The 26,326-nt window shown below is 38.9% G+C and overlaps 2 protein-coding genes across 3 annotated transcripts in view; one reads left to right on the forward strand and one right to left on the reverse strand.

Moving 5' to 3' along the window:
• Nucleotides 1-583, forward strand: part of LOC136261590 (latrophilin-like protein LAT-2) — a 34,844-nt gene extending 34,261 nt beyond the window's left edge. For both annotated transcript variants that reach the window (XM_066055617.1, XM_066055618.1), the window contains one exon: nucleotides 159-583. In XM_066055617.1, coding sequence (XP_065911689.1) covers nucleotides 159-292 — 134 coding nt within the window. In that variant the 3' untranslated portion in view covers nucleotides 293-583. The remainder of the gene's footprint in view (nucleotides 1-158) is intronic.
• Nucleotides 584-4,724: 4,141 nt separating this feature from the next.
• LOC136262290 (nischarin-like) lies at nucleotides 4,725-24,476 on the reverse strand. The gene is made up of 15 exons (XM_066056509.1): nucleotides 24,197-24,476; nucleotides 22,507-22,634; nucleotides 22,401-22,458; nucleotides 22,304-22,352; nucleotides 22,020-22,258; nucleotides 21,877-21,972; nucleotides 21,719-21,822; nucleotides 20,517-20,619; nucleotides 20,352-20,468; nucleotides 19,843-19,900; nucleotides 18,592-18,708; nucleotides 18,473-18,543; nucleotides 5,483-6,027; nucleotides 5,268-5,433; nucleotides 4,725-5,005 (listed from the first exon to the last, which is right to left on the reverse strand). The coding sequence occupies exons 1-15, from the start codon at nucleotides 24,413-24,415 to the stop codon at nucleotides 4,844-4,846; spliced, it is 2,232 nt and encodes a 743-aa protein (XP_065912581.1). The 5' UTR covers nucleotides 24,416-24,476; the 3' UTR covers nucleotides 4,725-4,843.
• Between the last annotated feature and the right edge of the window lie 1,850 nt (nucleotides 24,477-26,326).

A 26,326-nucleotide genomic window follows, 5' to 3' on the forward strand; every position in this document is an offset into this window, starting at 1 on the left:
TCAGTGAAATATGTCATGTCCTGGTTGACAGCAAAACAATTAACTACACGATCTATAGAATGAATGAAGGTGTCTCACATATTAAAATTTTCAAGTTACACCCTTCCTTACTAGTATTATAACCTAGCATTTGTAATTCTTAATTTATTTGTGCACAGATGGAGATGAAAAGGCCAAGAAGGCTGATAGTAATTGTGAAGTGAGTGCTACCAATCCACTAGCTGCCAAGAAAGACCTTGATACTGTATCTGAAGCTGGAACTATCAAAGATTCTGATTCTACATGGGGATGAGGATGATATTCAACCAGGAAGTGATAATACTGAAATTGATGAGGGCTATAAGCAAAGCATTTTTGATAAAAGTGAATGTCCTCAACAACTTGAGGAGTCTTCCATGTAGACTGTAGTTTAGCATGTGAGACAACTTTGTTTAGAAAAGTACTAAATGAATTTTGTAGATTATCACCAATCATTTAGGTATTAGCTAGGGCTGCACCGATTCTAGTATCGGTATCGGGCCGATACTGCTGTTTTCATGAAGTATCGGAATAGGCCATTATATTGTTGCAGATACCGATTCTTATCACGTGCACGGAGAATAAAATAACGTTCGTTTACTTGCTTATTTTACTAGCACAGTGGACGCCTAAAAGCATCAAGTATAACACTAACAGCTAACTACCAGCAAAATTACTGATCTATGCTGAAACCTACGTGTGAAAACGCTTTACTGAGAAAAAGATCGATATACTCTAATAGAACAGTCAATAACTCTAATAGAGCAATCAGGTAGAAGTGACTGTTTCAGTATTATAATAAGCACCATTATGATATTATCTACACTTCTCCAGAAGAATACTGGAATATCCACTGGTTTGCATTTCAGTGACTTGAATCTTGATTGGCTACTTCATTATAAACATGAAGACTAAAAACCTAATAAACCTTCCTTAAACCTAATAATAAATACTTTAGGTTTAAGGAAGAAAATCCATCCCTCCTGGAGGAAGACTGAGTGTGGCCCCGACTAGACATTGGGTGACCTGCAGTTCGAATCCTGAGGCTGGAGGAATTTTTTTTCCTTACTTTGGCCCCTTTTCTGTTACACCTTTTCAGTAAGTCAAGTCATTAGGTCTAAGTCCCTGAAATTAGGTTAGGTAATCCTAAGGCTGCAGCACATGTTGCTGTCAGACCTTCAGTGCTGGTCACTGTAAAGTGCTAATAATAAATAATAATAATAAAATAATAATGAACCATACTGAAAACGTGTACAAGAATACCATGAAATGCACTATATAATAAATGTGTGCCCTATGAAGTAGCTACTTTAAGGTACTTGGTATCGGCACTTGTACTTGCAGATACTTCCCAGCTGAGTACTTGGTATTTGAAGTATCGGTAAAAAGTGGAATCGGTGCAGCCTTAGTATTAGCAAATGTGACACTAGGATTAGGCTATAAGTATGAACTCTAGTATTTTCATACTTACAATAATTAATTTTAATAAAGCAGTTATCTGCTAAAGAAATAAGTGAGTGGGAGTATGTGTTCAACTGGTGCAGCACCGTGGTAGGTTGGCATATAAATAGAAATATTAACAGAATCAGAACAAAAGTACAAAATAACAAACTACAAGTTAGGGACATGGTCTTGTTGATGAAACAGCAACTTGTTTGCAGCCAGTGTGATTTTTATATTGAGACTTGTGTTACCAACCACAAGCAATCTGAAACCATAAACACATCCCTGCTGTACAGGGACTTATAACAGTTATATATTCCAGACCTTTCCTCTATAAGGTGAAGGGGTAAGTGGCACAAGACCACATAGCATTTTACTAGTATATATCCTAGACAAAAATTAAACTATTAATTTTGTCTATCATGTAATTGTTTCTACTGAATTTTATGCATGAAATGTGCTTGTAATACGTATTATAGTTAGGGACCAGCCTATTATGCCGGCATAACATAGAACATAATAGGTGCCAGAAAGCATCAAGCATAATGCTAGCATAATGAATAATTCCAATTTCCAGCAAACTTTGTCTGTGGACCAGACACGCATACATTACATTGCTCAATACACTCCATTACAATAGTCATCCAGTCTAATAAAGCAACCAAGCACCTTCCAAACTTATTTAATTCAAATGCATAAACCAATTTTGCATATTCTGCAACCTAGTAGCAAGCCATGGCTATTATAGCTATTTGAGATTAAACATTAAGTATATAATGACAACTTTCCATAAGTTACTGTATAATGTACATCAGCACAATGAAATAAAGTGAACATAATATTGAGCATAAAAGGGGAAATTTTGAACAGCACAGCATAGCATGATATATAGGGAAAAAATGAGTATAATAGGCTGGTCCCTAATTGTTAGGGACCCGCCGATTATGCTGGCATAATTATGAGCATAATAGGTGCCTGAAAGCATTGAGCATAATGCTAGCATAATAGGTAGAATATTTTGTAACAGTATGAATTCTTGCTTATAAAAATAGCTATCACAGAAAGATCGATATACTCTAATAAAACAGTCAGTAACTCTAATAGAACAATCACATAGCTGACTGTTCTATTAGAGTATATCGATCTTTTCTGTGATATGTATTTTGACAAGTAAGTTTGTGCTTCAGCCACTATAATTTATCCATAAACTGGAAATTATTAGCAGAGCATGAGAACTGAGGCATAAATAATTGGGCATAATTTGAGCATATTAGGTAAGTATTGAGCATAAATTTAAGCATAATAGGTAAATTTTTGAGCAGTGCAGCATAGCATAATAGGTAAAATTATGAGCATAATCGGCGGATCCCTACTAATTGTAGTAACTACAGTACCTGTGTAAGAAACACAGGCCTGTATTGTGTAGTTCATGACCTTTTGGTAGGGACCCGCCGATTATGCTCATAATTTTACCTATTATGCTATGCTGCACTGCTCAAAAATTTACCTATTATGCTTGATTTATGCTCAATACTTACATATTATGCTCAAATTATGCCCAATTATTTATGCCTCAGTTCTCATGCTCTGCTAATAATTTCCAGTTTATGGATAAATAACAAGTTGGCTGAAGCACAAACTTGCTTGTCAAAATGTATATCACAGAAAAGATCGATATACTCTAATAGAACAGTCAGCTATATGATTGTTCTATTAGAATTACTGACTGTTCTATTAGAGTATATCGATCTTTCTGTGATAGCTACTTTGATAAGCAAGAATTCATACTATTACACAAATATTCTACCTATTATGCTAGCATAATGCTCAATGCTTTCAGGCACCTATCATGCTCATAATTATGCCAGCATAATCGGCGGGTCCCTACCTTTTGGGAAGTTCGTTCACGCTGTTTGTAATTATTATGACCACTGTAAGACTTGATTGCAAACTCTGTTCAGAATCAATCAACTCAGTTTGTGCCTTGAGCCCTTGACATATTGCTGGCATCAGCTGTAAGATCAAAGGCAATTTATGACAACCATTGGTGCTCTCCACCTTTGTCCAGACTTGATACCATTATTATAATTATTTCGTATTCAAGTTATACCATAGCCATGAGGGATTTGTGTGGCCTGAGGGTGCAGGCATATATATATATCCGGGAAATCCCAAGTAGGGAAACAAGAGAGGTTGCCTACACCTGCAGATATACTAGTGGACACTGGACATTTAATCCTTAATTCAGTCATGGGTATGACATAGACTGAATTGTTCACTAATATATCTGCATGTGTAGGCGACCTCTCTTGCTTCCCTACCTTTTTCTATGATCCCTAATCAAACTTAAAATTCTTAATTTTTCCATTTATTTGTTTGTTTACATTAATATGACTGGTGAATCCATATACCGCATCAAAAGAAAGGTACCAGAGGTAACGTTTTCAACCGAACATGAAGTGGCCATATGCATTACATTCACCTTCAGTTATGTTCAGCCCATTCACAGCGTAAGAACAGTAGAAGCGCCACTGCAATCAATCCAGTCACCACAGAAAATTAATATGGATGATTCCCATTTACAAACGCACTGTAGGGAAGCCATTGCACTAGCGCGAATTGACACCTTAGGCTGTCAGCATTAAAAAATGGGACACAAAGGAGGACAGGCTAAGTGCATGATGCCTGCATTGTACATGCTGCAGTATCCCAAAAGGCACTTGTCAGGCTGAAGCTATGTTGAACAGTAAACAAAATCAAGTTAGCCGTTATCGAGTTACGCCTGTCAGACAGGCAGTTAGTCAGTCAGCAGAAAAAATCCAATTTAATAAAATTGTAGCAATCTATTGAAACAATTATGGTCATACTGAAGGCACTTTTGGGCTGGGTTATACCTAACCAATACTGCCAAGACGTCAGGATGGTATGAAGCTGGTTTTTGGGTGATATTTTTGACCTGAAAAACCCAACCTCCTCACATTAGACAGCCACTGGCTTACTAATATAGGTATATCAAAGGTGTGCACTTTGGTAAAAGCATGAACCTTGAAATACAGCCTTTTCATGGTGGGTATTTTTTCTCTCAATATTTTTATTGCCATATTGTCTTATGTTACAAAAAATGTTTTGGAGCCAACACTTTTTATGCCATATTTATTTTTATTGTAATGTCCATACTTAATACTTTAATTTTTATGTTCACTTCAAATGCAACTCGCTACTAAAAAATATCAAAATCAGAATCAGTAACTCTGAAGCCAATAATACATCAGTCATTGGAATATTAAATTTTCATATCAGTGTACTTCTGGAGAATATTATGAAGACTAAGAGCCTAACTTGTGCTCTTTAGTGATAAAATTATATACCTAACAAAAATGTGTTAATTATTAGTGACATCAGCAGTCACTACATCACTATTATTAGTGATGTCACCAGTTACTACATCACTATTGTTATTATTATGTAATGACTCAGTAGGAGAATGAGCTGGATTGCTAGTAGTATCCTCTTCACTGCCTTTAGAACTATGTAACATGATTGCCTGTGGAAGAGAGATTTAAAAATGGTAACAGACAGAGGGCACGCACACACACACAAAAAGGGGATGTGGCAACCTAGGGGTCTGACTTTAGGCAAAATATTAATCTTTAAGCTCAACATTTTTTTTTTGTCTCGTATAGTCTGATAACTAACAATATCATTTAAAATGTGGCCAAACGCTTTGTATGCCTCTTTGAAATAAAGTTCTTAAAATACTATAAATTGGCATTGTGTTCTTATATATGTACTCTTGATGGTATTACCTGTAAAGCTACCATGAGATCATGTGATGAAATATCACCCATAGCAGCAATCGGGTCACTGTCATCAGGGGTGGGTGGGGGGACATGTGATGTGGACGACAACACCTTGAGAGCAGCAGCCAGTGACTCAGGTGATACCCTAAAATTCTGGTCTGCAGTGGGTGTCCTGTATAGTGAGGGGAGCTTATTAACAGGATGAGCTAATAACCAGTTACCTGTTGGCACTATTAAAAGGCGTACTCAGTGAAGCATTTGAAGACACAGAACTGTGACGCTGTAGATATAGTGACTGTAGAGCTTGAGCTACTGTGTTGGGGGATATCCCCCCAAATCTGTTTGACCTGCTCGGTGAGCTAGCTAGCTGTGGCTTGTCACCGTGGATACTGATAGGGGTGGATGGTGGGGGAGTAGTGATCTTAGGGGAAGGTGGGGGCAACTGAACTGGGGGTGTGTCAGATTGGGGAGTTTCTCTTCCATCAGGAGCAATCCTGGTAGTTCCATCCCAATGGATAAAAGATGACCCTCGTGAACATGACAAAGTGACCTCAAGTTGTTGTGGTGACGATACAGACCCGTGATGTTCACTTGAGAAGCTTCCTGCCTTGGGTACTGCAGTAGGTGTGGCAGCAGTGGTCACATGATGCTGCAGTGGTGGCTGCACAGCCATTGGCCACTTAGCAGTGTCCTTGCCATATTTGTCAATAAACATGTTAACCTTCAACCTCTCTCTATCTGTAACTGCTGTGGCATCTAGTAGCACCTGTCAAAGCATGGTACATATAATAACTGTTATAAATCCACTTAATTTAAGTTTATGTAGCCTAAGGGCATTACCTATGTTACAGTTACACTGCTTTATCCATTAACACAAATCAATATCAGTTGACACAATATGGTACATCATACTGTAAGGGCTGATTTAGTAAAGTTTGTTACAACAAAACATTGTTGTACATATCAGTTACTTGACCAAGTACAGGAATGTAATTTTAGAAATTGGAACATGGCACACATCCTGTCCTATTTGCATAGCTTAAAGATAACTACAATGTGAACAGTCAAGCAAACTACAAAATTTGGAAATTCACTTGAATGCAATGTATCAGCACAAAATGGCAGTAACAGTGTGAGGTATGAGGCATACTGTTTATAAGGGGGCGAAGGTAAAGCATACATACTTCTATTATAAAATGAGCATATATTTGTGTTTAGTGCATATTACTTTGGTTTGGTCTTGCCAGATGGTCTCATTTTGTATTGCTGCAATATGTGTTATTTAATGTTTATTTTGAACAAACCACAAAACACAGTCAGTTCAATTTACTGTAATTACCAATTACTATGATCAACAGTATAATTACATGCTGAAATTTTGAAAGGAAATTTCTAATCAGTGCATTCTTTATAGACACAGAAGCAAAGTAAATATGTCCCAGCAACATGTCTCCTCAAAGAACATCGTCCTTAACATCACGCACAATGCTAACTATACTTCTCTACACTCTCCCGTCCACATGAATTCGGTGAATGGCTGCTTATGCATGCATACAGTCGTATATACTCCACTGAGAATCCTTTACTTTTGCATGTGATTCTCAGAAGAATCATTCAGCAGATAGTCACTTGCCCTGCTCACTAGGATGGAAACAAGAATTGTGTATGCCAATACCATCAACTTGTGAGTGAATATTCCTTTATAGAGCATTACATGAAAGAGTTGTTCATCGCGCTCTTATTCATTTCTACTGGATCAGTCCACTCCTTCTGTCTTTCCTGCTAGCCGTGGCTCTGTTGGGCAGGTACTGTTGTTATGCACATTCTACTGTGAGTTCATATCATATGATCATGGAATGGTTCGGTCTGCACTAATGATGGCTCCACCACCATCCTTGTCAAGGGCACCTGTTCACGAGGTTGTTTGCTGTTACTGTACGTAACACTTAATGAATTTTGCAGAGTCACTCACTGGAACTTATTGTTGCCACAGCTGCTTCCTGCAATAGCAGACTGGTGGCCACAACTGTTGTTATCGTCACTGCAGCCAAGAACACTGCAACAGCTGTCCGTTACCAGTATGGCCCACGATACATTTGCTTCATTGGTAATCGCTATCTAGCTCTAACATCTGTATCTCCTGTAGGCTAAAACTTGCAGCCACATAATTCCACAGTAGTGAAAACAGTTCACCCACATGAATGTACCAAACACTGTTGCAAATGACTACAATTTCAATTGACAATGGCAGCAATACAACACCAACTACCAATGGTGTTACTACACCTCCTATCATCAGCCACCAAATGATCGAGCTTAAATACTGTGGAGGCAACATCACCGACTAGTCAGTTATATGGTACAATGCTGGAGCATAAGGTATACAAGTATCTACACTGGAAATGCCTATTTAATAGCTATGAATCTTCTAGCTCAGGCTAGAAGCTTTCTCACTCCATCAGGATCATTTTGGGATGGTTGTCACATTGCTGCTTCCACCTGTACTTCCTCGTCTTCTGTAACCACCCCAGCTTCTCCAATTAGTACCTTGACACCAGTCGCTGCTCTTAGTGCCTTTGTAAGCTATGATGTAGTATAATTACTGTTTGATCTGTAGCCCCCATTTTTATAGCTGGCACTTTCATCTATCCCACACAAGCCTTCCACCCAGCAATGTCCGGTACATTTCCTGTACATAATATAGCAAGTTTTATTTTAGATCCCTACTACCTCAACATTTTCTTTGATTACATCTGATCCTGCTTCTTGCAACACCACAGACAGCAATCTGGACCTTCTGCCTTGATACTATGACAATGTCAGCTATTGTAAAGGTAAAACTGTAAGATGCAGTTTATTACTGTTCATGCAAGACATCATCTATTGAACCTATCAGATTATCCACCACCATTAGACTTATGCCACTGCCACCTAAGGTAGAAAATATTATATTAATACACAACTCTAATATTATAATTATGTCAGGACCCCAATCACCGTATTCCAGATGCTTGGAAGCCATCCAAGTTGTTTGCAATGCCTAAGGCTGACCAGCATTGGATAGGGGAAGCACCTTTTTGCTAACAAAAACAAGCGCCACACTGTATCCACCTCTTATCAATCGTTGAAGAAGCCACAACCTGATGCTCATTTTACACATAGCACATTCTGTACATTCATGATTCCCCAGGGATAGCCCTCTCTGTAACAGGGTACATCAATAAAGGTGGAGTCCAGCTTCCAGTATTCAGGTATGCACAAAGAACCATCTTACTTGAATCATTTTATCTCCACCTGGCATGGTACGTTCACTGCATGTAATACCTAGAGATGCGCTATAACCACAGTGCCTTTGGTAGATTTATCCCAGGATCTTCAGCAAGCAATGTGCACTTTCAGATGTATTTGCTGGAGGGCCTGTCCAGGTGGAACCAAGCACATAACTATGCAGCAGTCAAAACATCTTCGTACATTCAATTTGTAGCTTGCCTGCAAGGAAAGTTATAAACTAGCCAACTAGTTAAGGAACATGGCGTTCAGGTCAACCAGTTCAGCTCAACCTACCATGGCATTAGATAGCACTACTAACACACTACAACAGTGTAGAATATTTGGGTGGATTACCTATTCTGTTAAGCTAACTAGCAGTTTCCCTCTGTTGAGGCCTTGATTGAGACTGATGATAATGTACGTGACAAAAACACTACACTGGTTGAGGGCTTTGTGGATGAGAGTGTAGATGTACCCTTCCAAGAACAAGACCTGTTGGGGGAGCAGTGCATCATGAAGAGGAAGAAGATTAGGAGGACAGTGAAAGTGTATGTGTATTTCTCTGTGATACCGTTGATTTACTTTTGACTCCAGGAACTTACTAGCAGCAGTATTAGTGACCTTCAATGCATCTGGGATTCCCGGTTGTGACAAGGTTGGGCAGTTGGCACAGATGCTGGTGGGACTGCAAGGGATAGCTATGTCAGCTTCTCAGGCAGAACAGCTGAAGGCCCTCTATGACTCTTTGCATGAGTAAAAGACCATAAAGATCCACCTTAAAGCTATATGCCTCAGCTCAGAGGTCACTTTTGCCATAGGTAGAGGGCAGGATCTTTGTAGAACTAATGAACAGGTACACGATGTGAAGTGGCTTTCATTTATTATGTGAATATGCATATATTAAAGATCTTTTCTCTCCGCTCCGCAAACAGTAGAGTTGTTCAGTATTTATTCTATTGTGTCAGAAATATACTGGACCACAAGGAAGTTCAAGTGCAGGTAAGATGATACTTTTTTTATTTTGCTAATGTGTTTTCCTTGTACACAGGAGGTCAGAAATGAAAGTAGCTTTCCAGATGGAAGCTGGTGTTAAAGTATTACAATGCACTGTGGTCTCAGCTTTTCAATTCTTGGCAGGTTTTAGACAAGACAAATCTTGCTCTTTACCAACCACTTTGGTATGTTACAAGCTTAGGTACACTATTATGCCTCTATTAACCTTATTATGGTTATAGCAACTGTGGTGCAAGGACAGGACTAGACGAGATCTGGGATGCAGGGGGTTGAAATGCCTAGAACATCTAGAATTTCTGACAATGAGCTACCCCCTGCAATGAGCAACCCCTCCTTTCCTCTTGTTCCTCCTATGCCATCTCACCACCAAAGATCACTTCTGGGCAGGCAAGAATAGGTAATGCAGGCAATTATGTGAGGACAAGAATTATTGTGATCATTGAATGTCAAGGTGCAACAATCTCCACATCAAACAGTTCAATGCAGATGCCCATTTTTATATGCAAATTATCCTAGTTGTATAGGCTGTGGCTGGGTAAATGGTAAGAACAGAAATGGAAAAGGCATCATGTGTGTGCTTACGCTTTTAAATTACTTAATCTTATTTTTATTTATTAGTAAACATATCAAGAACTAGAGAATTTAAAGAGACAAAGAGACAGATGGAGCGTGCTGTTGGTATAGAGCCAGCCCCTCCTAGTAAACAGAGAAAAGTCCCTTGCTGCAAGAAGTGGCCAATTAAGTATGCACTTGACAATCTATGTACCATGTTAATTTACAAACTGCATGTTGCAATAGAAAATGGGCATACCCAATATTATGGGAAAAGATACTGTCCTAATGAACATGGCCAAATGCCATTGCAGCAGTGGATGTAGGAGCAAAGAATAAACCAAAAGAATAGTGTTTTCCTTTCCATAGTAATGAATAATGATGTAATGGGCACACCCATGGCCACCATATTGTTGAAGCAGTAAGTGCATGATAGGCTGGTGATGGATCCGCAATATGGCTGCTTTGAGTGAGTCCTGTTACTTTTCAGTCAATAATAACAGGAGATATCTGGAGAGGATATCAAGAATTCAAGACCCTTAATTGATTCTAGCTTCTGAGTTAAGAAAAAGGTTTTTCCGCCTGTGACAAACACATACATTTTCAACTACTTAGTCCTAGGACACAGCTTTTGCACCTCACAATTGTTTAAGGCTCATAAAATCCCTGATGCCTACAAGTACTGTCTTCATGGATTTGTGAACTACCTTAATCAAAACAATTCGTACATGTAAGAACTATATTGTACATTATCAATTTTTAATGTTGTACATCTTTATAGTATCACCACCAATTGTTAGAATTCAGCCTAATGTCACTACCATTGAAGTATTTGGAAGTAGTGAATTTGTTTGCTCTGCCACTAGATTTGGAGAGTTGTCTTTTACTTGGTATCATGATGGTTCCCTGTAATCATCATCCAGTAGTGGTGGAGATAGTAGCACACTTGCCATTAGTTGTGTTCTACCACAAGACAGAGGGCAGTACACATGTAGTGCTATGTTGACATACAGACAGTGGAGACTGATTCAATAGCTACATTAATTGTAACCGTAAGATCTCATTAATATAACGTATCTCTTTAGTTTTATGAACACATATACATACTTGTAGCGCTAACATTTGATTCTGATGCTGTTTTGGATTTTAGTTTTTTGCAATAGTTGCAGACTCCACCTACAGATGAAGATAAGGTAGCATTCCTAACAGAAAATGAACCAGTGATTAGTTCATTATTGTGTCACCACTCTTAGACAAGTTCAAGACCAGTTCACCAGTCATCAATCTACCAGCTTCATTGAGAGATTTGTACCAGCCAGAAAATGAAGAACTAATATATCCAGAACTGATTTCTGTTTGTGAGCAAGTAAATTTGATCATTTCAGATGAAGACATACAAATAGCCACACGTAACCAGAGTAAGAGCATGCACAGCCTGGTTTAGTCAGTGAGCTGGCAGTTGTAGTCAGTGAGCTGGCAGGATAACAGTTTTTGTTATGAAGCATGTATATGCAACAGAACTAGGTAACTCTGCACAGAGTTTGATATGCTGCATGTTACCCAGAAGCAACCAATTTTTTTCTAAAGCTACCAAGTGGGGGTGTGAACATGAGACTTCAGCAAATGCAGACATTATGGAAGATGTTCATCCTGGCTTTGCCTGCAAGGAAAGTGGGCTTGTTGTCAGCAACATACATCCTTTCCATTAAGGCAAGTCCTGATGGGATGCCAAGAAGTGGGAGTACTTGAACTCAAGTGCCCTTATTGTGTCCGTGATGGTGAACCTTCATCAGCTCCCTACATTCAAGATGGAAACCTTTCAAAAAATACAGACTCAGCTGTTTGTATGTTCTGCACTTTATGCTGACTTTGTACTTGCCACTTTTCACAGTGGAAATGTCAACTTCTCAATTCAGAGAATATTCCAAGATGAAGAACTGATTGCAGACACTGTTGCATTGTTTTTTTGAATTGTGTATCCTTCCAGAATTTCTAAGGATATGGGTGGTGAGATGGTTGGCTGTGACAATGATTGTAAGAATAGCCAATGGTTCCATTTGACTCAAGAATCTTCCTCGTGCCAACAAGTGGTATTGTGCAGATTGTCGTAAGCTACCTCAGTTCATGTGAAAGAAACAGAAGAAATAATTAATAGTGTGCGTATGTGTGTGTGTGTGTGTGTGTGTGTGTGTGTGTGTGTGTGTGTGTGTGTGTGTGTGTGTGTGTGTGTGTGTGTGTGTGTGTGTGTGTGTGTTAAAATCAATTATTAGGTATAACAGATCTACATACAGATGTAAATTACCTAAATGAATATGATTTTGTTAATAGCAACTCTTTCTCCTTCTGTTTTAGGCATAACAAGTTCTATTGGGATACAACTGATCAGAATAGAAAATCTCTGTTTGGTAGCACCTATCACTCTTTTGATGTGAATCTGGACATTTGCCAGTTGGCGAGTTTTCTCCAAGATCTTGTGGAGATAATTGTACACACCCACATGTAAATGCTGGTATCTGTAAAGTTGCCTGCATTCTGGCAACATCCTCTTCAATCTCAAAACCCTGGTTAGCAAGGACAATATCTCCTGGGAGCAATTGAAGCCACCGTTTACAGTTAAGTGTTTGTCACTTACTCTTCCTCCCCAGGCACTTGAAACAATAGAAATTACTCCTTGTGGGCACATTGCAATGAACACTTGAGCACTGTTAGCATGCTTATGTTGTGACCATGTTGCTGACTTGGCTAATAAATGAGACAGTGTTTCAATCTTTACCTCATAGCAGTCAACAATTTCAACCACCCTAGTTCCATAGCAAGCACGAAAGCAATTTGACATTGTCTTCCATAGCTCTTCTCTCTCAAGCCATTTTATAAGCCACTCTAACCTGACTATTATGACATCTAGGGTTGATTTGTCAAACAGTAGCCAGTGATACATCTAGCCGATATGCTACAGTACCGCCCACCCAGAGATAACGTTATAATCTCTCGCGAGTGCTCGAATTCAGGCCATGACTTGACACGACGCACAACTGGAACACATCACATACGAAAACATGCAGTTACTGGAGCAGCCACCGGAGGGAGCTTGTGTGTTGTGGCTACACTTGGTGAGTTAGCTAGCGCACACATGCCAAAGAAACTCACGGTTTAACAATGGACTACACAAGTGTCACCTGTTCGTGAGTGTAACGTTACCTCTGGGCGGTACTGTATATCTTGCATTCCTAGGTTCAACCTTGAAGGAACACCAATAAAAGACCATTTCTCTCCATGACAGAAGGGCTTCATCACAAATTTGAATGTTGACAAGAGCAATGCACACCTGGGCAGCCTTGTGTAGTAATGTACCTTAGAATCATTACTTAATAAGTTTTCTCATCAAAAAATGGCAATCATCTGTCTGAACGCCAATGTAACAAGTCGGTGGTGGACAGGTTTGTATAGATTTGCTATCACACAGTACCTCAATGTCAGTTTGAGTACCCATATCAGCAATTGCAAAGCCAGCATTCTCAAGCTTACTTTGAATTGCACTTTCTCTGGAAGAGGTGGCTACAGCTTCCTCCATTTGTTACTTTCTTTGCTTTGTTTTCGCATTGCTCTATCACTAGGTACTCACCTTAACCTTGTTATGTCACAGGACTTAGGGGCCCAATCAATTTATTCATTTCATATGCTTTTACCTAAGCAAGATGACTAATATGCAACCACAACAGCTATAGTCTATACCTCGCCTTATCAAAATGATTGCTGAAATTGTAAACGTTTTCTAAACACCTCAAATCTTCCCTAGAGATAGCTGATAGCCAAGCTCTTCTTCTTCAGTAAATATCTCCAATATTTGTGGTCCCTTGTGCATTCTAGTGGCTGGAAGTTTATAAAAAGAAACTTTACCTCTTCCAGATTTGTTTGTACAGCCAGTAACTACAATAACAGCAACTACAAATACAGAATCAACAATTACAACAACAACTGCAGCAACTACAACACCAGCAATGACAACATCAGCAACAACAGCCACAGCAACAGCAAAAACAGTCACAGCAACCACAACAACAGCCGCAACTACAGCCACAGCAACAGGCAGTAACTACACCAACAGCCACAGCAACTACAACAACATCAACACAAACTACAACAGCAGCAGCAACAACAGTTGTTTCAACCAAACCAAGTTCAGCTAGCAGTTTCAGTATCAATGTTACTACCAACTCAAGAATGATTCATCCTATACAGTACATAGGCAACCATCTTTGCAGGTGTTGCCTAGGCTCAGACCTTGCCTAGGTTACCTAGTGTTCAAGTTCTGTCACAACCTACATTTACCCATGTTCTCCAACAGCAGAAACCTGGGTTGCCTACTATACAACTCTACTATACCACTGTTGTCACAGCCTAGGCAAGATCCTGCATCATCTCAATAATGCTGCTATATAGCTGGTGAGAGATTTTGTTCTTGCGCATAAATTTAGCTTGCATTGTCTACATGTCTCAACCCATGTATCTCAGTGTTTGTGAAAGAAAAACCAATCTTAGCAACAGTATATAACAAAACATTCACATTTGAATGGTGTAGGGCCTTAATTTGCATAAGTTAGAAGTGAATTTGTAGTTGTTGGTGAGTAATAGTGGTGGCTATTTTATTTGAGTAGTGGCTGGTCCCGACCACTGCGGACACATCCCTGAAGCACCCATAGTTCACAAGCCCTTAACTGCACAAACATGGAATAAAGATTTCCTTACACTATATGAACAGACAAATCTAGATTTGAGCTTTGTTTTACCATGTACTGAAGTGATTAAAACATGTATATTTTTTTCAGCGGAATGTGTTTTCTTGATTACTTTCTATTCCACTAGGGATCTGCAAAGAAGTTTATGGGAAAAGCCTGTGTTGCAGGGAGTCAGAAATTTGACACTAAGACACAGAAAAAATTGCAGACCAGGCGGTGCCTTTATCCACAAACAGCCTAGGCAAGTGCCTGAGGAATTACACAGCCTAGGATTTTCTCTGCATTCACCAGTATTTTATCCAGTTTATTCAATGTTTTATAGAATAAATAGTGGGCTTTCACTCAGCTAGTCACATTGAGAAATTGTGGATAAAGTTCATAGCCCACTTATAATAATGTACAAGTACAGTAGACTATCTGAAAATGGAGATGACTGTTCTATTAGAGTATTTTGAGTACAAGTGTATGTTCTATTAGAGTATTTCAACAGAGCTCTGTATATAAATGTATGGGCTTCAGTTCTCCTAACAATTCACTTATCTAAACACTTTTACCATTACATCGGGTTCATAAATGAGGGTGCATTGTAGTAATAACTGCAACTGTATACTGGTGGATCCAGGATGGGACATTTGGGGCAAATCCCCCCCCCCCCCCCCCCCCACACACACACACTTTGTGGAAGAGCCATACTCCTCAGATAGAATGATAGAAATACTACTCACCTTGTCAGACTAAGATCAATTTATATAACTCATGAAAACTACATATTACTACCATTTATTACAAACTCACTGGAACCAAAGTTAAAACAGCTGCCAAACTGTCTTTGTATGTACAAAGCACCTCTAAAAATAATTATTGTTTTGCTGGTGTTAAGACTTTCATAGCCTTTTAAGACTTCACAACCATCTGCAAAGGCCACGATGACAAAAATCAATCTAAGGAGTGATCATTGCTACTTAAAATTATAGCAACTACTAAACAAGAGAATCTGCTCTCCCCGACCACCTACAACTTGTGCCCCTCCCCTTGCCAGCTCCTGGATCCGCACCTGCTGTATATTACCTATGGGAAAATATAAAATTTGTCTATTGCATTAACTACCAGAATAGTAAGACATTGCAAAATGGAAGAAGAAATAAATAAATTATCCAAGCACGACTAGATGTCTAATATACAGTACCGCTAAAATGTAACGTCACACCTGTCCCGCTCACACCGTTCACTTGCGAGTGATTTAAAAACTCACTAAAGGGTGTGGCACCCGTTTCCTTTGCGAGTATTCCATATGAAACGGGTTGAATACTTGCAAAGGAAACGGGTCCCATGCCCTTTAATTAGCAAGCTTTTTAATCACTCGCAAGCAACCGGTGCAAGGGAATGCGACGTTACGTTTGAGCAGTACCGTAACAGTACTGAAGACTAATCACATTTCCTTAGAAGTTGTAAACTTATTGATGTATAATATCTCATAAAATACAGCCAACCAGATATTGTAAACTTAATGGGAAAAGTTTCGTGGTTAAGGCTTAACAAAATTATTTGTATTGAAATATTTGACTGGAGCAATATTTCATAGGTGTTTATTTCTAGTTATTGAAAATGCCACTAGACCTTATTTGGTCTATGGAAGCCAGTCAAGGAGTCAGCAATAGGAGAGGGGCTGCAATGTGAAAGGGAGCTGTCAGACTAAAACACATATGTATGACAGATGGTTAGCTATTATTATTGTGAGTATTTTGTAGTGAAGACAAATCTTTGGCCACACGCTTCGAACTATATCAAGATTACATTACAGATGTAGACAACTTTGGCATAGCCAGCACTTTGCCTGCCTCTTGTAGTACTTCAGCTTGGTAAACACCTCATACAGGTTCTGCCTTAATGTGCTTGTCTTCCAGTTAAACTAGACAAATACAAAAATTCAATACTATTGTAGTTTGGAATTTCAGTTTTGCAGGGAAACTTGAATTGTGGTTTCGCTTGAAACTGTGAAACTTGTACCCATTAAAACTTGCCCACTTACCGTACTCTAGAAGAACTTGACAAAGCGACTGTTCATTTCCATTGGTTCAATTTACTTATTATAGCATACAGACACTTAATACCCCAATATATTAGAGCTGGGCGGTATTGAAAAATAGCAAACGGTATACCTTCTGTAAAAAAATATCATGGTATTTCTATTAATGCAAAAACCATTGGTATTAAAGTACCATAGAATCAGGTTGTTATGGTGTGTTAACACAGAATCGCTACATTGTAACAGAGGAATTAGTAGTTCGTGCCAGTCACCACGCCAGCATGTAAGGATATTTGACTCTATTCCTGGGTGAAATCCTTCATAATGAACAATATCGCAATCCAGAAGGCTGATTTGCTGTATACACAGTGGAGGGAAACCTCAAGGGAGATATAAACGCTTGAGGAGACATTCATTTTCCAGTAATTCCAGTATTTCTTCCCGTGTGTAGCTTTGTCGCGTCTTGAGCCCCATGTGCGCTTATCAACCATGGTTAATCACAAGAAATGTGTATGTGCTTAACAAATACTATACACTTAATAGACACATGTGCTTAACAACCCGATTCTACAGTAACAGCCATTTACCTCAATAATATCACCAAATACCCATGGTAGCTCAGCAAACCTCAGGTATAAATTACCACAAACAAACTTGTTTACATAGTTTGGTTAGCCGAGTCCTAGATACTATACTAATAATACGGGATTGGAAGCTCCATTTCACGCACCAGCATTCCTCATTGTTCCGGAAGTAATTAAGTGTCATATATATTAATTGCTTTGCTATCTTGGTTGCTACGTTTTTTTCACAAGACGGTCATTGGTACATATTCTAGGAGCTCTAAGTTTGTCTGCATGATGCCAAGATTTTTGTAATTGGTATACTAAGCCACTCTAGAATCACTTAGCTTCAACGTAATTATAACAAATTTCAGGAGGACACCTCGAAATACCCTAAATGGGTACACAAACTAAGTGACTATGCAACTGGATATCATCGGAAAAGTTCTGGAGAAGATACTGAACTGTACCAACACGTGGCCGCTATACAGTTTTATTGTTATGTCTTCAAGGAGTACACTATGATTTTCAGTAATGCCATACTGCAAGACAACTGGGATTGAATATTATAAAAATACTCACTTATAGGTACTTGTCATAGTTCTGCACAACCCTTAGTGAAGTAGGCATTTATACTTTTAAAGCCTTTTGCAGCCCATGAAACTATGAGGAGTGAGTACATGGAATGTATACATTTATACTGAGCCCACGAATGGAGCTTCCAATCCCATGCCATTAGTATAGTATCTATGGCTGACTACCTACCTACAAACATTGTCACATATCTGGTTACCCACTAAATACAGGATGAAACATGCTACAGGGAGGCCACTACCTACCTACAAACATTGTCACATGTCTAGTTACCCAATAAATCAGGCTACAGGGAGGCCAAACTGCCCAGACAGCATGGCAGTATAAAAATAATAAAATGGTATGACTTAAATATCACAGTTTACTAACAATACTGGCATACCACCCAGCATTACTATATATCCTAGTGAGTGACCTTACAGGAGCAGTTCTCAATACCACAATGCTAAGACTCACATTTCGATTGGCTAAGAAGAATTTAGCCAATAGAATTATCCGATGTGATGGATGTGCACACACAGGATTACCTAGTAATGACATCATCACCATGGCAACAGAACATGCGATCCACTCACCAATGACATGTAACTGAGACAGGTGTCGAAGCATCAATATTTGATCTAGATCACACGATCTTTGAATAGCGTTGTGTTTGATGTTCAAGAAAGTCACTCCAATGAAGCCGCATAAACCTGTTGTCATGACAATAGTAACATAAACACACAGTACAGTTGGACACCTCACTACAATGGATGCTTTTGTGGAAGTAAGGGTCCATTTTTTTATAACAAAGATGTTGCTCTATTTCATGGGCAAAAATATATGGAGCCAAACCAAAAATTTGAGTTATCTGTTAAGAGATGATCCAATATAACACACTTTATTGGTACAGTGAAACCTGTCTAAAGCGGTCACCTTCGGGCCAGAAATATTTGGCCTTTATAGAGAGGTGGCTGCCTAACTCAATATCCTCCATAAAGCAGCCATAGGCCATAAACTGAGGTTTGGCCTTTAAACAAAGGTTCCAGGGACTTATAAACTCACATTTAGTTACATAAAAATGCATTTAGCTACACTCCAGTACACCGCCTACTTACACAGCAGACAAATTAGCTAGCAGAAAAGAGCCTGAAGCTACTCTGAGTTTGGAGACAGCAATTGAGCTGATTATGATTCCTAGCTACAAAGTCTGTGAAGTAAAAACAGGGACTTCCTTAAAGATGGTGAACTGTTAATGTTAACTAAACAATTACAAATCTAGGAATCAAGATTGTGAGGTGAGCTTTAATTAGAATCACACGAAGAAGCAAAGCCATAGAGTGGCCACAAGCTTTTCTATACTGTGAGTTTATAACTTTTCCGTATTACAGAAGTATGAAGTAGTGCAGCTAGTTTATACTTACTGTAATGGCTATAGCTGGCTGCTTTGTGCGAGGTCTTTTGTATAGCGAGGTACTGTTTGGGACTGCTAAAGCTGGCCGTTATACCTGTTATAGAGGTGACCGTTTAATGCAAACTATTTCTGTACAAACTGATTGGGAATTGGTCGGGACCTTAGTCACATGGCTGTTATGTTGAGGTGACCGCCCAACTCAGGTGACCGTTAAGGGAGGTTCCACTGTACAATACAGAGATGGACTGGCATATTAATCCAGATAGAAGACAGTCCACAAGCACGTGAAACTTAGGACTGGGTGATAGTATGACCACAACAGAATACAGTGATAGAATACAGTGATAGAATACAGTGATAGAATACAGTGATAATAAAACTATCATTATACTAGTATCACACATATGGGTATTAAAAGTACACATACACTCACCCTCAAGTTTAGATAGTTGATTGTGGGATAGGTCAAGTTCTGAGACTGTCTCAATTACCTAAACAGGAGGATGATATCACAATAATGATTTTAGGAACATATCCGACTATTTGGGTCCATGAATAACATACTAACACCTGTTTATGTGGACACCTGTGGAAACCTGTGACCAGTTGTAAAGACACATTGGAACATGGATAACTAGGAAACCGTGTACATGGACCTGTGTAATATGGATACCTCAGAACCAGTAAAACGTGGACATCTTGGGCAGGCAACTTTGGACCAGTGTAATAAACAGCTTAAGACCAGTACAATATGGATACCTCAATAAAACCAACAGTGTCAATAAATGAAGTACTGATTTTCCAGGTCAGTTTATAATTAGATAGTACACATTGGACCCATAACCACCCATCAGTAACAAGTCCATAGTCATGTCACTGTTGTGAATACCTGTATGTAATGACAGTGATCCAAGATATAAAATAATTTTATATAGTGCTCACCTTGTGACGGTGTAATATTTCACAGATATTATTATATGACAGATTCACTTTGGTTAGCAATGGTAAACACAATACAGACAAGTCCACTGTTGTCAAGTGATTATGACTAACATTGATCTATGAATGGTTGGCATGGTTACCATGGGAATATATTAGAATACACACCTCCTCAAGACATGGCAGTAACTTCAGTGACTGGTCTAGACAAGTGATGTCATTGTGACTGACATCAAGTAGCCTCAGGCACTTCCACGGCTGCACCACCACCCTATGTCAATGCAACATCAATACACATTTTTGAAGGCTATTAGTTTACCCAGATATCTTATACTATCGATATTAATTCTTACCGAAACTCACTAGGAAACTAAAGCTTCACAAAACAAGTATACAACTACTGCAGTGGAATGAATGTCAGTCAATTAAGAAATATGCTGCAGGAAGTTCATGGCACAAGGAATGATACATAACAATGAAATTGGTTGTAGTCCTTTGTGTACTGTCACTCTGTTATCACAGTGGATAGCCCATTAAATAAATTTATTGGTTTAGGCTAATAGAGGCGGGTCTACACCAATGAAGTTATTACACATACAAAGTTGCATCGCACTTCTTGGAACTGTTCTGTGTAGGATGTCATCATCATTGTACACATATGCATGTGCTTGTGCTTACACGAGGTAACCAGGCCACACAGGTCCAAACTAGGGCATCAATCGTATTAGTAAAATGTTTGCATCCAACAGCAAGATTGAGATACCCTAATATAGCAGTCATCCTAATCAAACAAAGACTACAAATTACTAAAATCATTCCCATCGCTCTCAGAGCTTCACACCCTCAAATTCCCCTGGAGCCATGGTTTACATACTAGTGTAATGCATACGGTTAACAGTTAGGCCACGGTATTACAAAAGGTCTGGTTACACCACGTGCCCCTCAAGCCACATCCAGCAGCAACCAACTGCTATTTTGAAGAATGTTTAGGTTATGAAGCAATGACTTAGCTTGAATAATGGCATAACTTAGCTACTATAACAAGAAACAGTAAATATCATAAACTAGCACCATAGCTAGTGCAGGAAAGGTCAGAAACAGGACAAGTGTTCAGACATTAGCCAAAAATGGTTGGAAAGTGGCAGATGTCTGACAGGCTCTGCTATAGATGTTTGCTAGAATACTGTTACTATGACGATCTGATGTATAATAACAAAGTAATTCAATGTCACATTACCATATGGCAGTTCAGTTGGTATTGTGTTTAGGGTAAGAGTAACACACTACTACAATACTCTATGAAGCACATGATGACCAGTGAACATGCTCACTATACAGGATATACACTAAGGTAAAATCATAAGCCACACCTGTTATCAGCTAGTTTAGCTGTAGCTACCACCCTCCAAGACTCCGCAGGAGCTGGTTGTTGTGGTAATGACCTCTTGTTGATAACACTTTCTATTAATAGCTCCTAGTGGATCACAAGATCATTACATCAAAAACGACCAATCAGAACAGTGCTCACTTTCAACACAGTCAAACACTGGGATGCAGTCAATGATTGCAATTGCTGTTGTATGATAGATAACCCATCCACCTTTGCTATGGAAACACCAGTCACCTAATAATGTGATGACACAATACCAATCAACATGACAACATGCTCACTTGAAGGTGTTCTAATGATCGGAACATGCTGACATCAAATGGCATACAACAGACAGTGTTGCCCTCAGTAACCACCATCAGAGAGCTTAGACGAGTTATGAAGTCATACAAGTGTGCAGGGTCCAATGAAGGATCACATGATCCAGTAGGATCTAATGGTAGTTTACGTCGCTCTGTTATACTATACAGCTGCCGTGGTGACAGTTTGAATGGCTTCTCGTTTTGTAAGAACTCTTCACCTAATGAACCATAAAAATCATACTGGTGTTAAGAGTCACACTCACCATGATAGTACAGATGACGAGTCAGCTGCTTAGTAACATCAATGATATCCTATAGTAACATATATTTATCAGATCACATGATCAACACACAACTCACATGATCTGGGACACTCAAGAATTCCATCAGTTCTGTAGACTGTGACACATCCAGGTTGCTATGATGACAACATGTGATCACATGTGACAGGTAGACACCCACTTACCCATTAACCAACTTCTGAAGGTATCGCTCTAGCAACTGTTTACGTTGGTCAATTAGTTGTCGTGATAAGTTACCTGATAATCTCTTGGGTGGAAGCAGGTCTCGTGGTATACCATAATGTTTGACCAGCTAACAAATAAACACATGTAATAGTTTATATCAAAATACTCTTTGGGAAAGATTGTTTAACTTCAGTGCAGTATATACAAACTTTGTTATACGTTCACTCATGATCAAATTAATGTTGATAGTCTAATGTTTCTTTCCAAGTCTTTAGTGAGTGTTCCAGTTGGACTCTCCCAATACAAATACGACACACAGGGTAGTGCTAAAAGTCGAAACAGAATGGAACGGAACCAATTGGGACGCACACCTAGTAGAAAAATCGTTTTTAATGGATTTTGTACTGTTTCTAACTGTCACACAGTGACTAGAATTGTGCTAGAGTTAGTTTCCTTCTACTTATAGGCATGCTAGAAATCACTCTCTGAAGTTTCTATTTAATGCCCTCCACATGGCATATTGTGTTCTTACCAATCCATCAAATTCTGTTTAATCTAGAATTACTTCCTTATCATTCTTAAAGGTAAACTACTATAGTATTTTCATGTTATAGTTGCGTCCAAGACTTTAGTAACAGTGAGGATGGTTTTCTGAAGTCTGCCAAGGATTTACAAGAGTTAACCACAATGCATGTTTACAAAGTTTAGCAGTTAAATGATCGTTATTCAGCATAGATGATTGCAAACACATTCTTGCAGTGGGCACTAAATAGGAACTTAGAGTGATCAATTTCTAGCTAGCATGCCCTACAAGTAGAAAAACTAACTTTACCACAATTCTAGTTACTATGTGACAGTAGGAAATGGTATAATCTGCAAAAACAAATTTCAACTTGGCACGTATCCCGTTCCGGCTTTTAGCACTACCCCCAACACACACTAGTCTCGCGTGCCAGACGGTTTGTGTGGGGGCGGCAAATAAACCGTCTGGTCACTGTTGCACACTTTCCGTGAACTCACTGGAATGCAATTAGATTACATCACAGCATTGTTTTGCGCCAAGGATGATGCAATAATCGTTCCAATCACCTCTTTGAGCAGACTAAGACAATAATTGTACTGGTAATGTCCTGGTGACGTATTCGAAACATTGCTGAACGTCTTCCTCGACAATTCTGCCGTTTCACAAATCCGTAGCGAACCACGATCGTTCTTATACGAACGCTTTTAAGAGCCCTGTACTAGGGAAACAAAGATCCTAAGCCCATGGCGTTGTTAAACTTTCGAAAAAGTGATCTGTAGCCGAGATTCGGTTCTTTATTACACTAATAATTTGAATTATTAGTGGTTGTTTCGTCAGAGTGCGCGAAGCGATCTGATTGGCTCTGCCAACATTCCGGCAGTGGTACCGGAATGTGTGCAACAGTGACCAGACGGTTTATTTACCGCCCCCACACAAACCATCTGGCACGCGAGACTAAATACACACTTCAATAGGAAATCTGGTGTATGACGCAGCATGTGTAACCAATGGTGAGTAATAGCTTACATTGAGGACACATTTTTATTCCAAAATTGGCCCTGTTGATTTATTATAGAGGATCTACTCAGTTTACAATTTCACTAAAATATACGAAGGTATCCGGACAAGTTAGTGTAAAGGATCTATGGTACAATACAGCAACACACCTTCTGATGTAGAGTATGAAACTGACTATACCGCCTAAACACCAGCCAATGATTGTCCTTGGTCAACACATCAATCTTGTACAACACGTGTACACTCGGCTCAGAGGAGACACTCGCGTCTCTGATCACCACATGTTTAACCTTACTATCTGCGGATGATCTTGTGCGTCTCCATAACGCGCTACCTTCAGGGGGGAGGGCTGAAGCCAGCGATGCCATAAATGTATCCGCCCTCTTTGTTATATCACGTGAATATTATCACTGTCAACGTACCGTCCCTGAGCCGGGCTCGCGCTAATGCGCAGGAAACAGTGGAACTGGAAACGTAAAGTGGAAATGGAAAACGGAAATCGTCAAAGAAAGTACCCTAGAGACTGAGTAAAACCCTTGTTTAGTGGCCACCTCTTAAAACCACAGGGTGAACCACCTTCTTATAAAGACCACCTCTGTACAAAGACCACATTGTAATTAGATCTCAAACTAGCTAAAGACCACCCACCTCATTACATGGTAATTGGTAAGCTTCAAACATGTCAGTATTTCATGACTAGTATCAATGTCATCTCCTTGTTCACACTTCACTCGAGTCATATACCATCATCGCTGCTTACGGCAGTTTGTACCAGCATATTATAGATAGTAATACTATAACTATGGTACCAGAATCAAGTGTGTCATACAAAAATATTCCATGCAAGTAGCTAGTACACTACAAACTACTGTATCAACAGTGTTGGGAGTAACGCGTTACTTATGTAATGCGTTACGTAATATTATTACTTTTGTGGTAACAAAGTAATATAACGAAATACGCTATGAAAACAGGTAATATAACGCAAGATACTTTACTTACAAACGTAACGCGTTACCTAAGTAATATAATTACTGTAACGAGTCTAATATGACGAAATATTATTACTAAAAGTAACGAAGTTACTAATCTCGTTAGTAGTCCTCTGAGTAACGCCTAACCACAACGAAGTAACGAGGCCTACTGAATGAAGCTTATTCACTAGCTTCTTACTTATAACCAAGATTTGCACATTGTCCAACAACGCAATCATGTCACGTGATAAGGTGGTAGTTTCACACGTGACAGTTTAAGGCTGTGGACACAAAGTAATATAATATGTAATATTATTACAGTTACTTTATTTTATGGGTAATATGTAACTGTAACTAAATAGTTCTGTTGCAAGTAATATGTAATATGTAACTAGTTACTTTTACAAAGTAACTTGCCCAACACTGTGTATCAATGAAGAGCCTAATCTTTTTAGCTGTTTTGATAAAGCAGTCTGACATAGGATGTTTGGAACCTAGCCATTATTGCAATGTGAAGAGGTGGTCTTTGTAAAGAGGCAATCTTTATAAAAGGCGACCATGAAGTGTTCAGTATTTTTGTGATCTAATTATAATGTGGTATTTGTACAGAGGTGATCTTTAAAAGAAGGTGATCTTTAAGAGGTGTCCACTAAACAAGGGTTTTACTCTCAGTAGGCCTAGGGGTACATATATGATGATTTGACCATTTCAGTTTTCCATTTCCACTTTCTGTTTCCATTTCCACTGTTTCCAACTGCCTCGCCTTGCACACAAATTAATTAACCAGCTATTTGGTTAGTCTCAAGTTTAGTGTATTAATACAGATCTATTCATTCATTCAGAAGACTGCCACTATCTTCAGCAGGACCTACTCACACTGACTAGAAGACTGCCACTATCTTCAGCAGGACCTACTCACACTGACTAGAAGAGTGGCAACCAATTAGTGGGGATGTCATTCTCCTATCCGTTTTCAGTTCTACTGCAACAAGAGGTCACATAAAGAAATTATTCAAGCATCACTACTAATTCATATACAAGATCTAATTTTTATAATAACAGATTAATCAATGACTAGAATTCATTACCTGGCTCAATCTATTGTTGATTCTCCCTCTGTCAATGATTTTAAAACACTGATGGACAGACATTACAGTAATTGCTCATTTGATTTTGTATAGTAATTAGAATATATAGCTAAGTACATAATTAATTTGTCTATGGATGTACAGGCACAAGTTTGTGCTTGTACATCCATAGATACATGATAGCTTTAATAGCTACGCCCAATTATTTTGTGTGTGC

The sequence above is a fragment of the Dysidea avara genome, chromosome 7 (assembly GCF_963678975.1).
Source record: "Dysidea avara chromosome 7, odDysAvar1.4, whole genome shotgun sequence".
NCBI classification, from domain to species: domain Eukaryota; kingdom Metazoa; phylum Porifera; class Demospongiae; order Dictyoceratida; family Dysideidae; genus Dysidea; species Dysidea avara.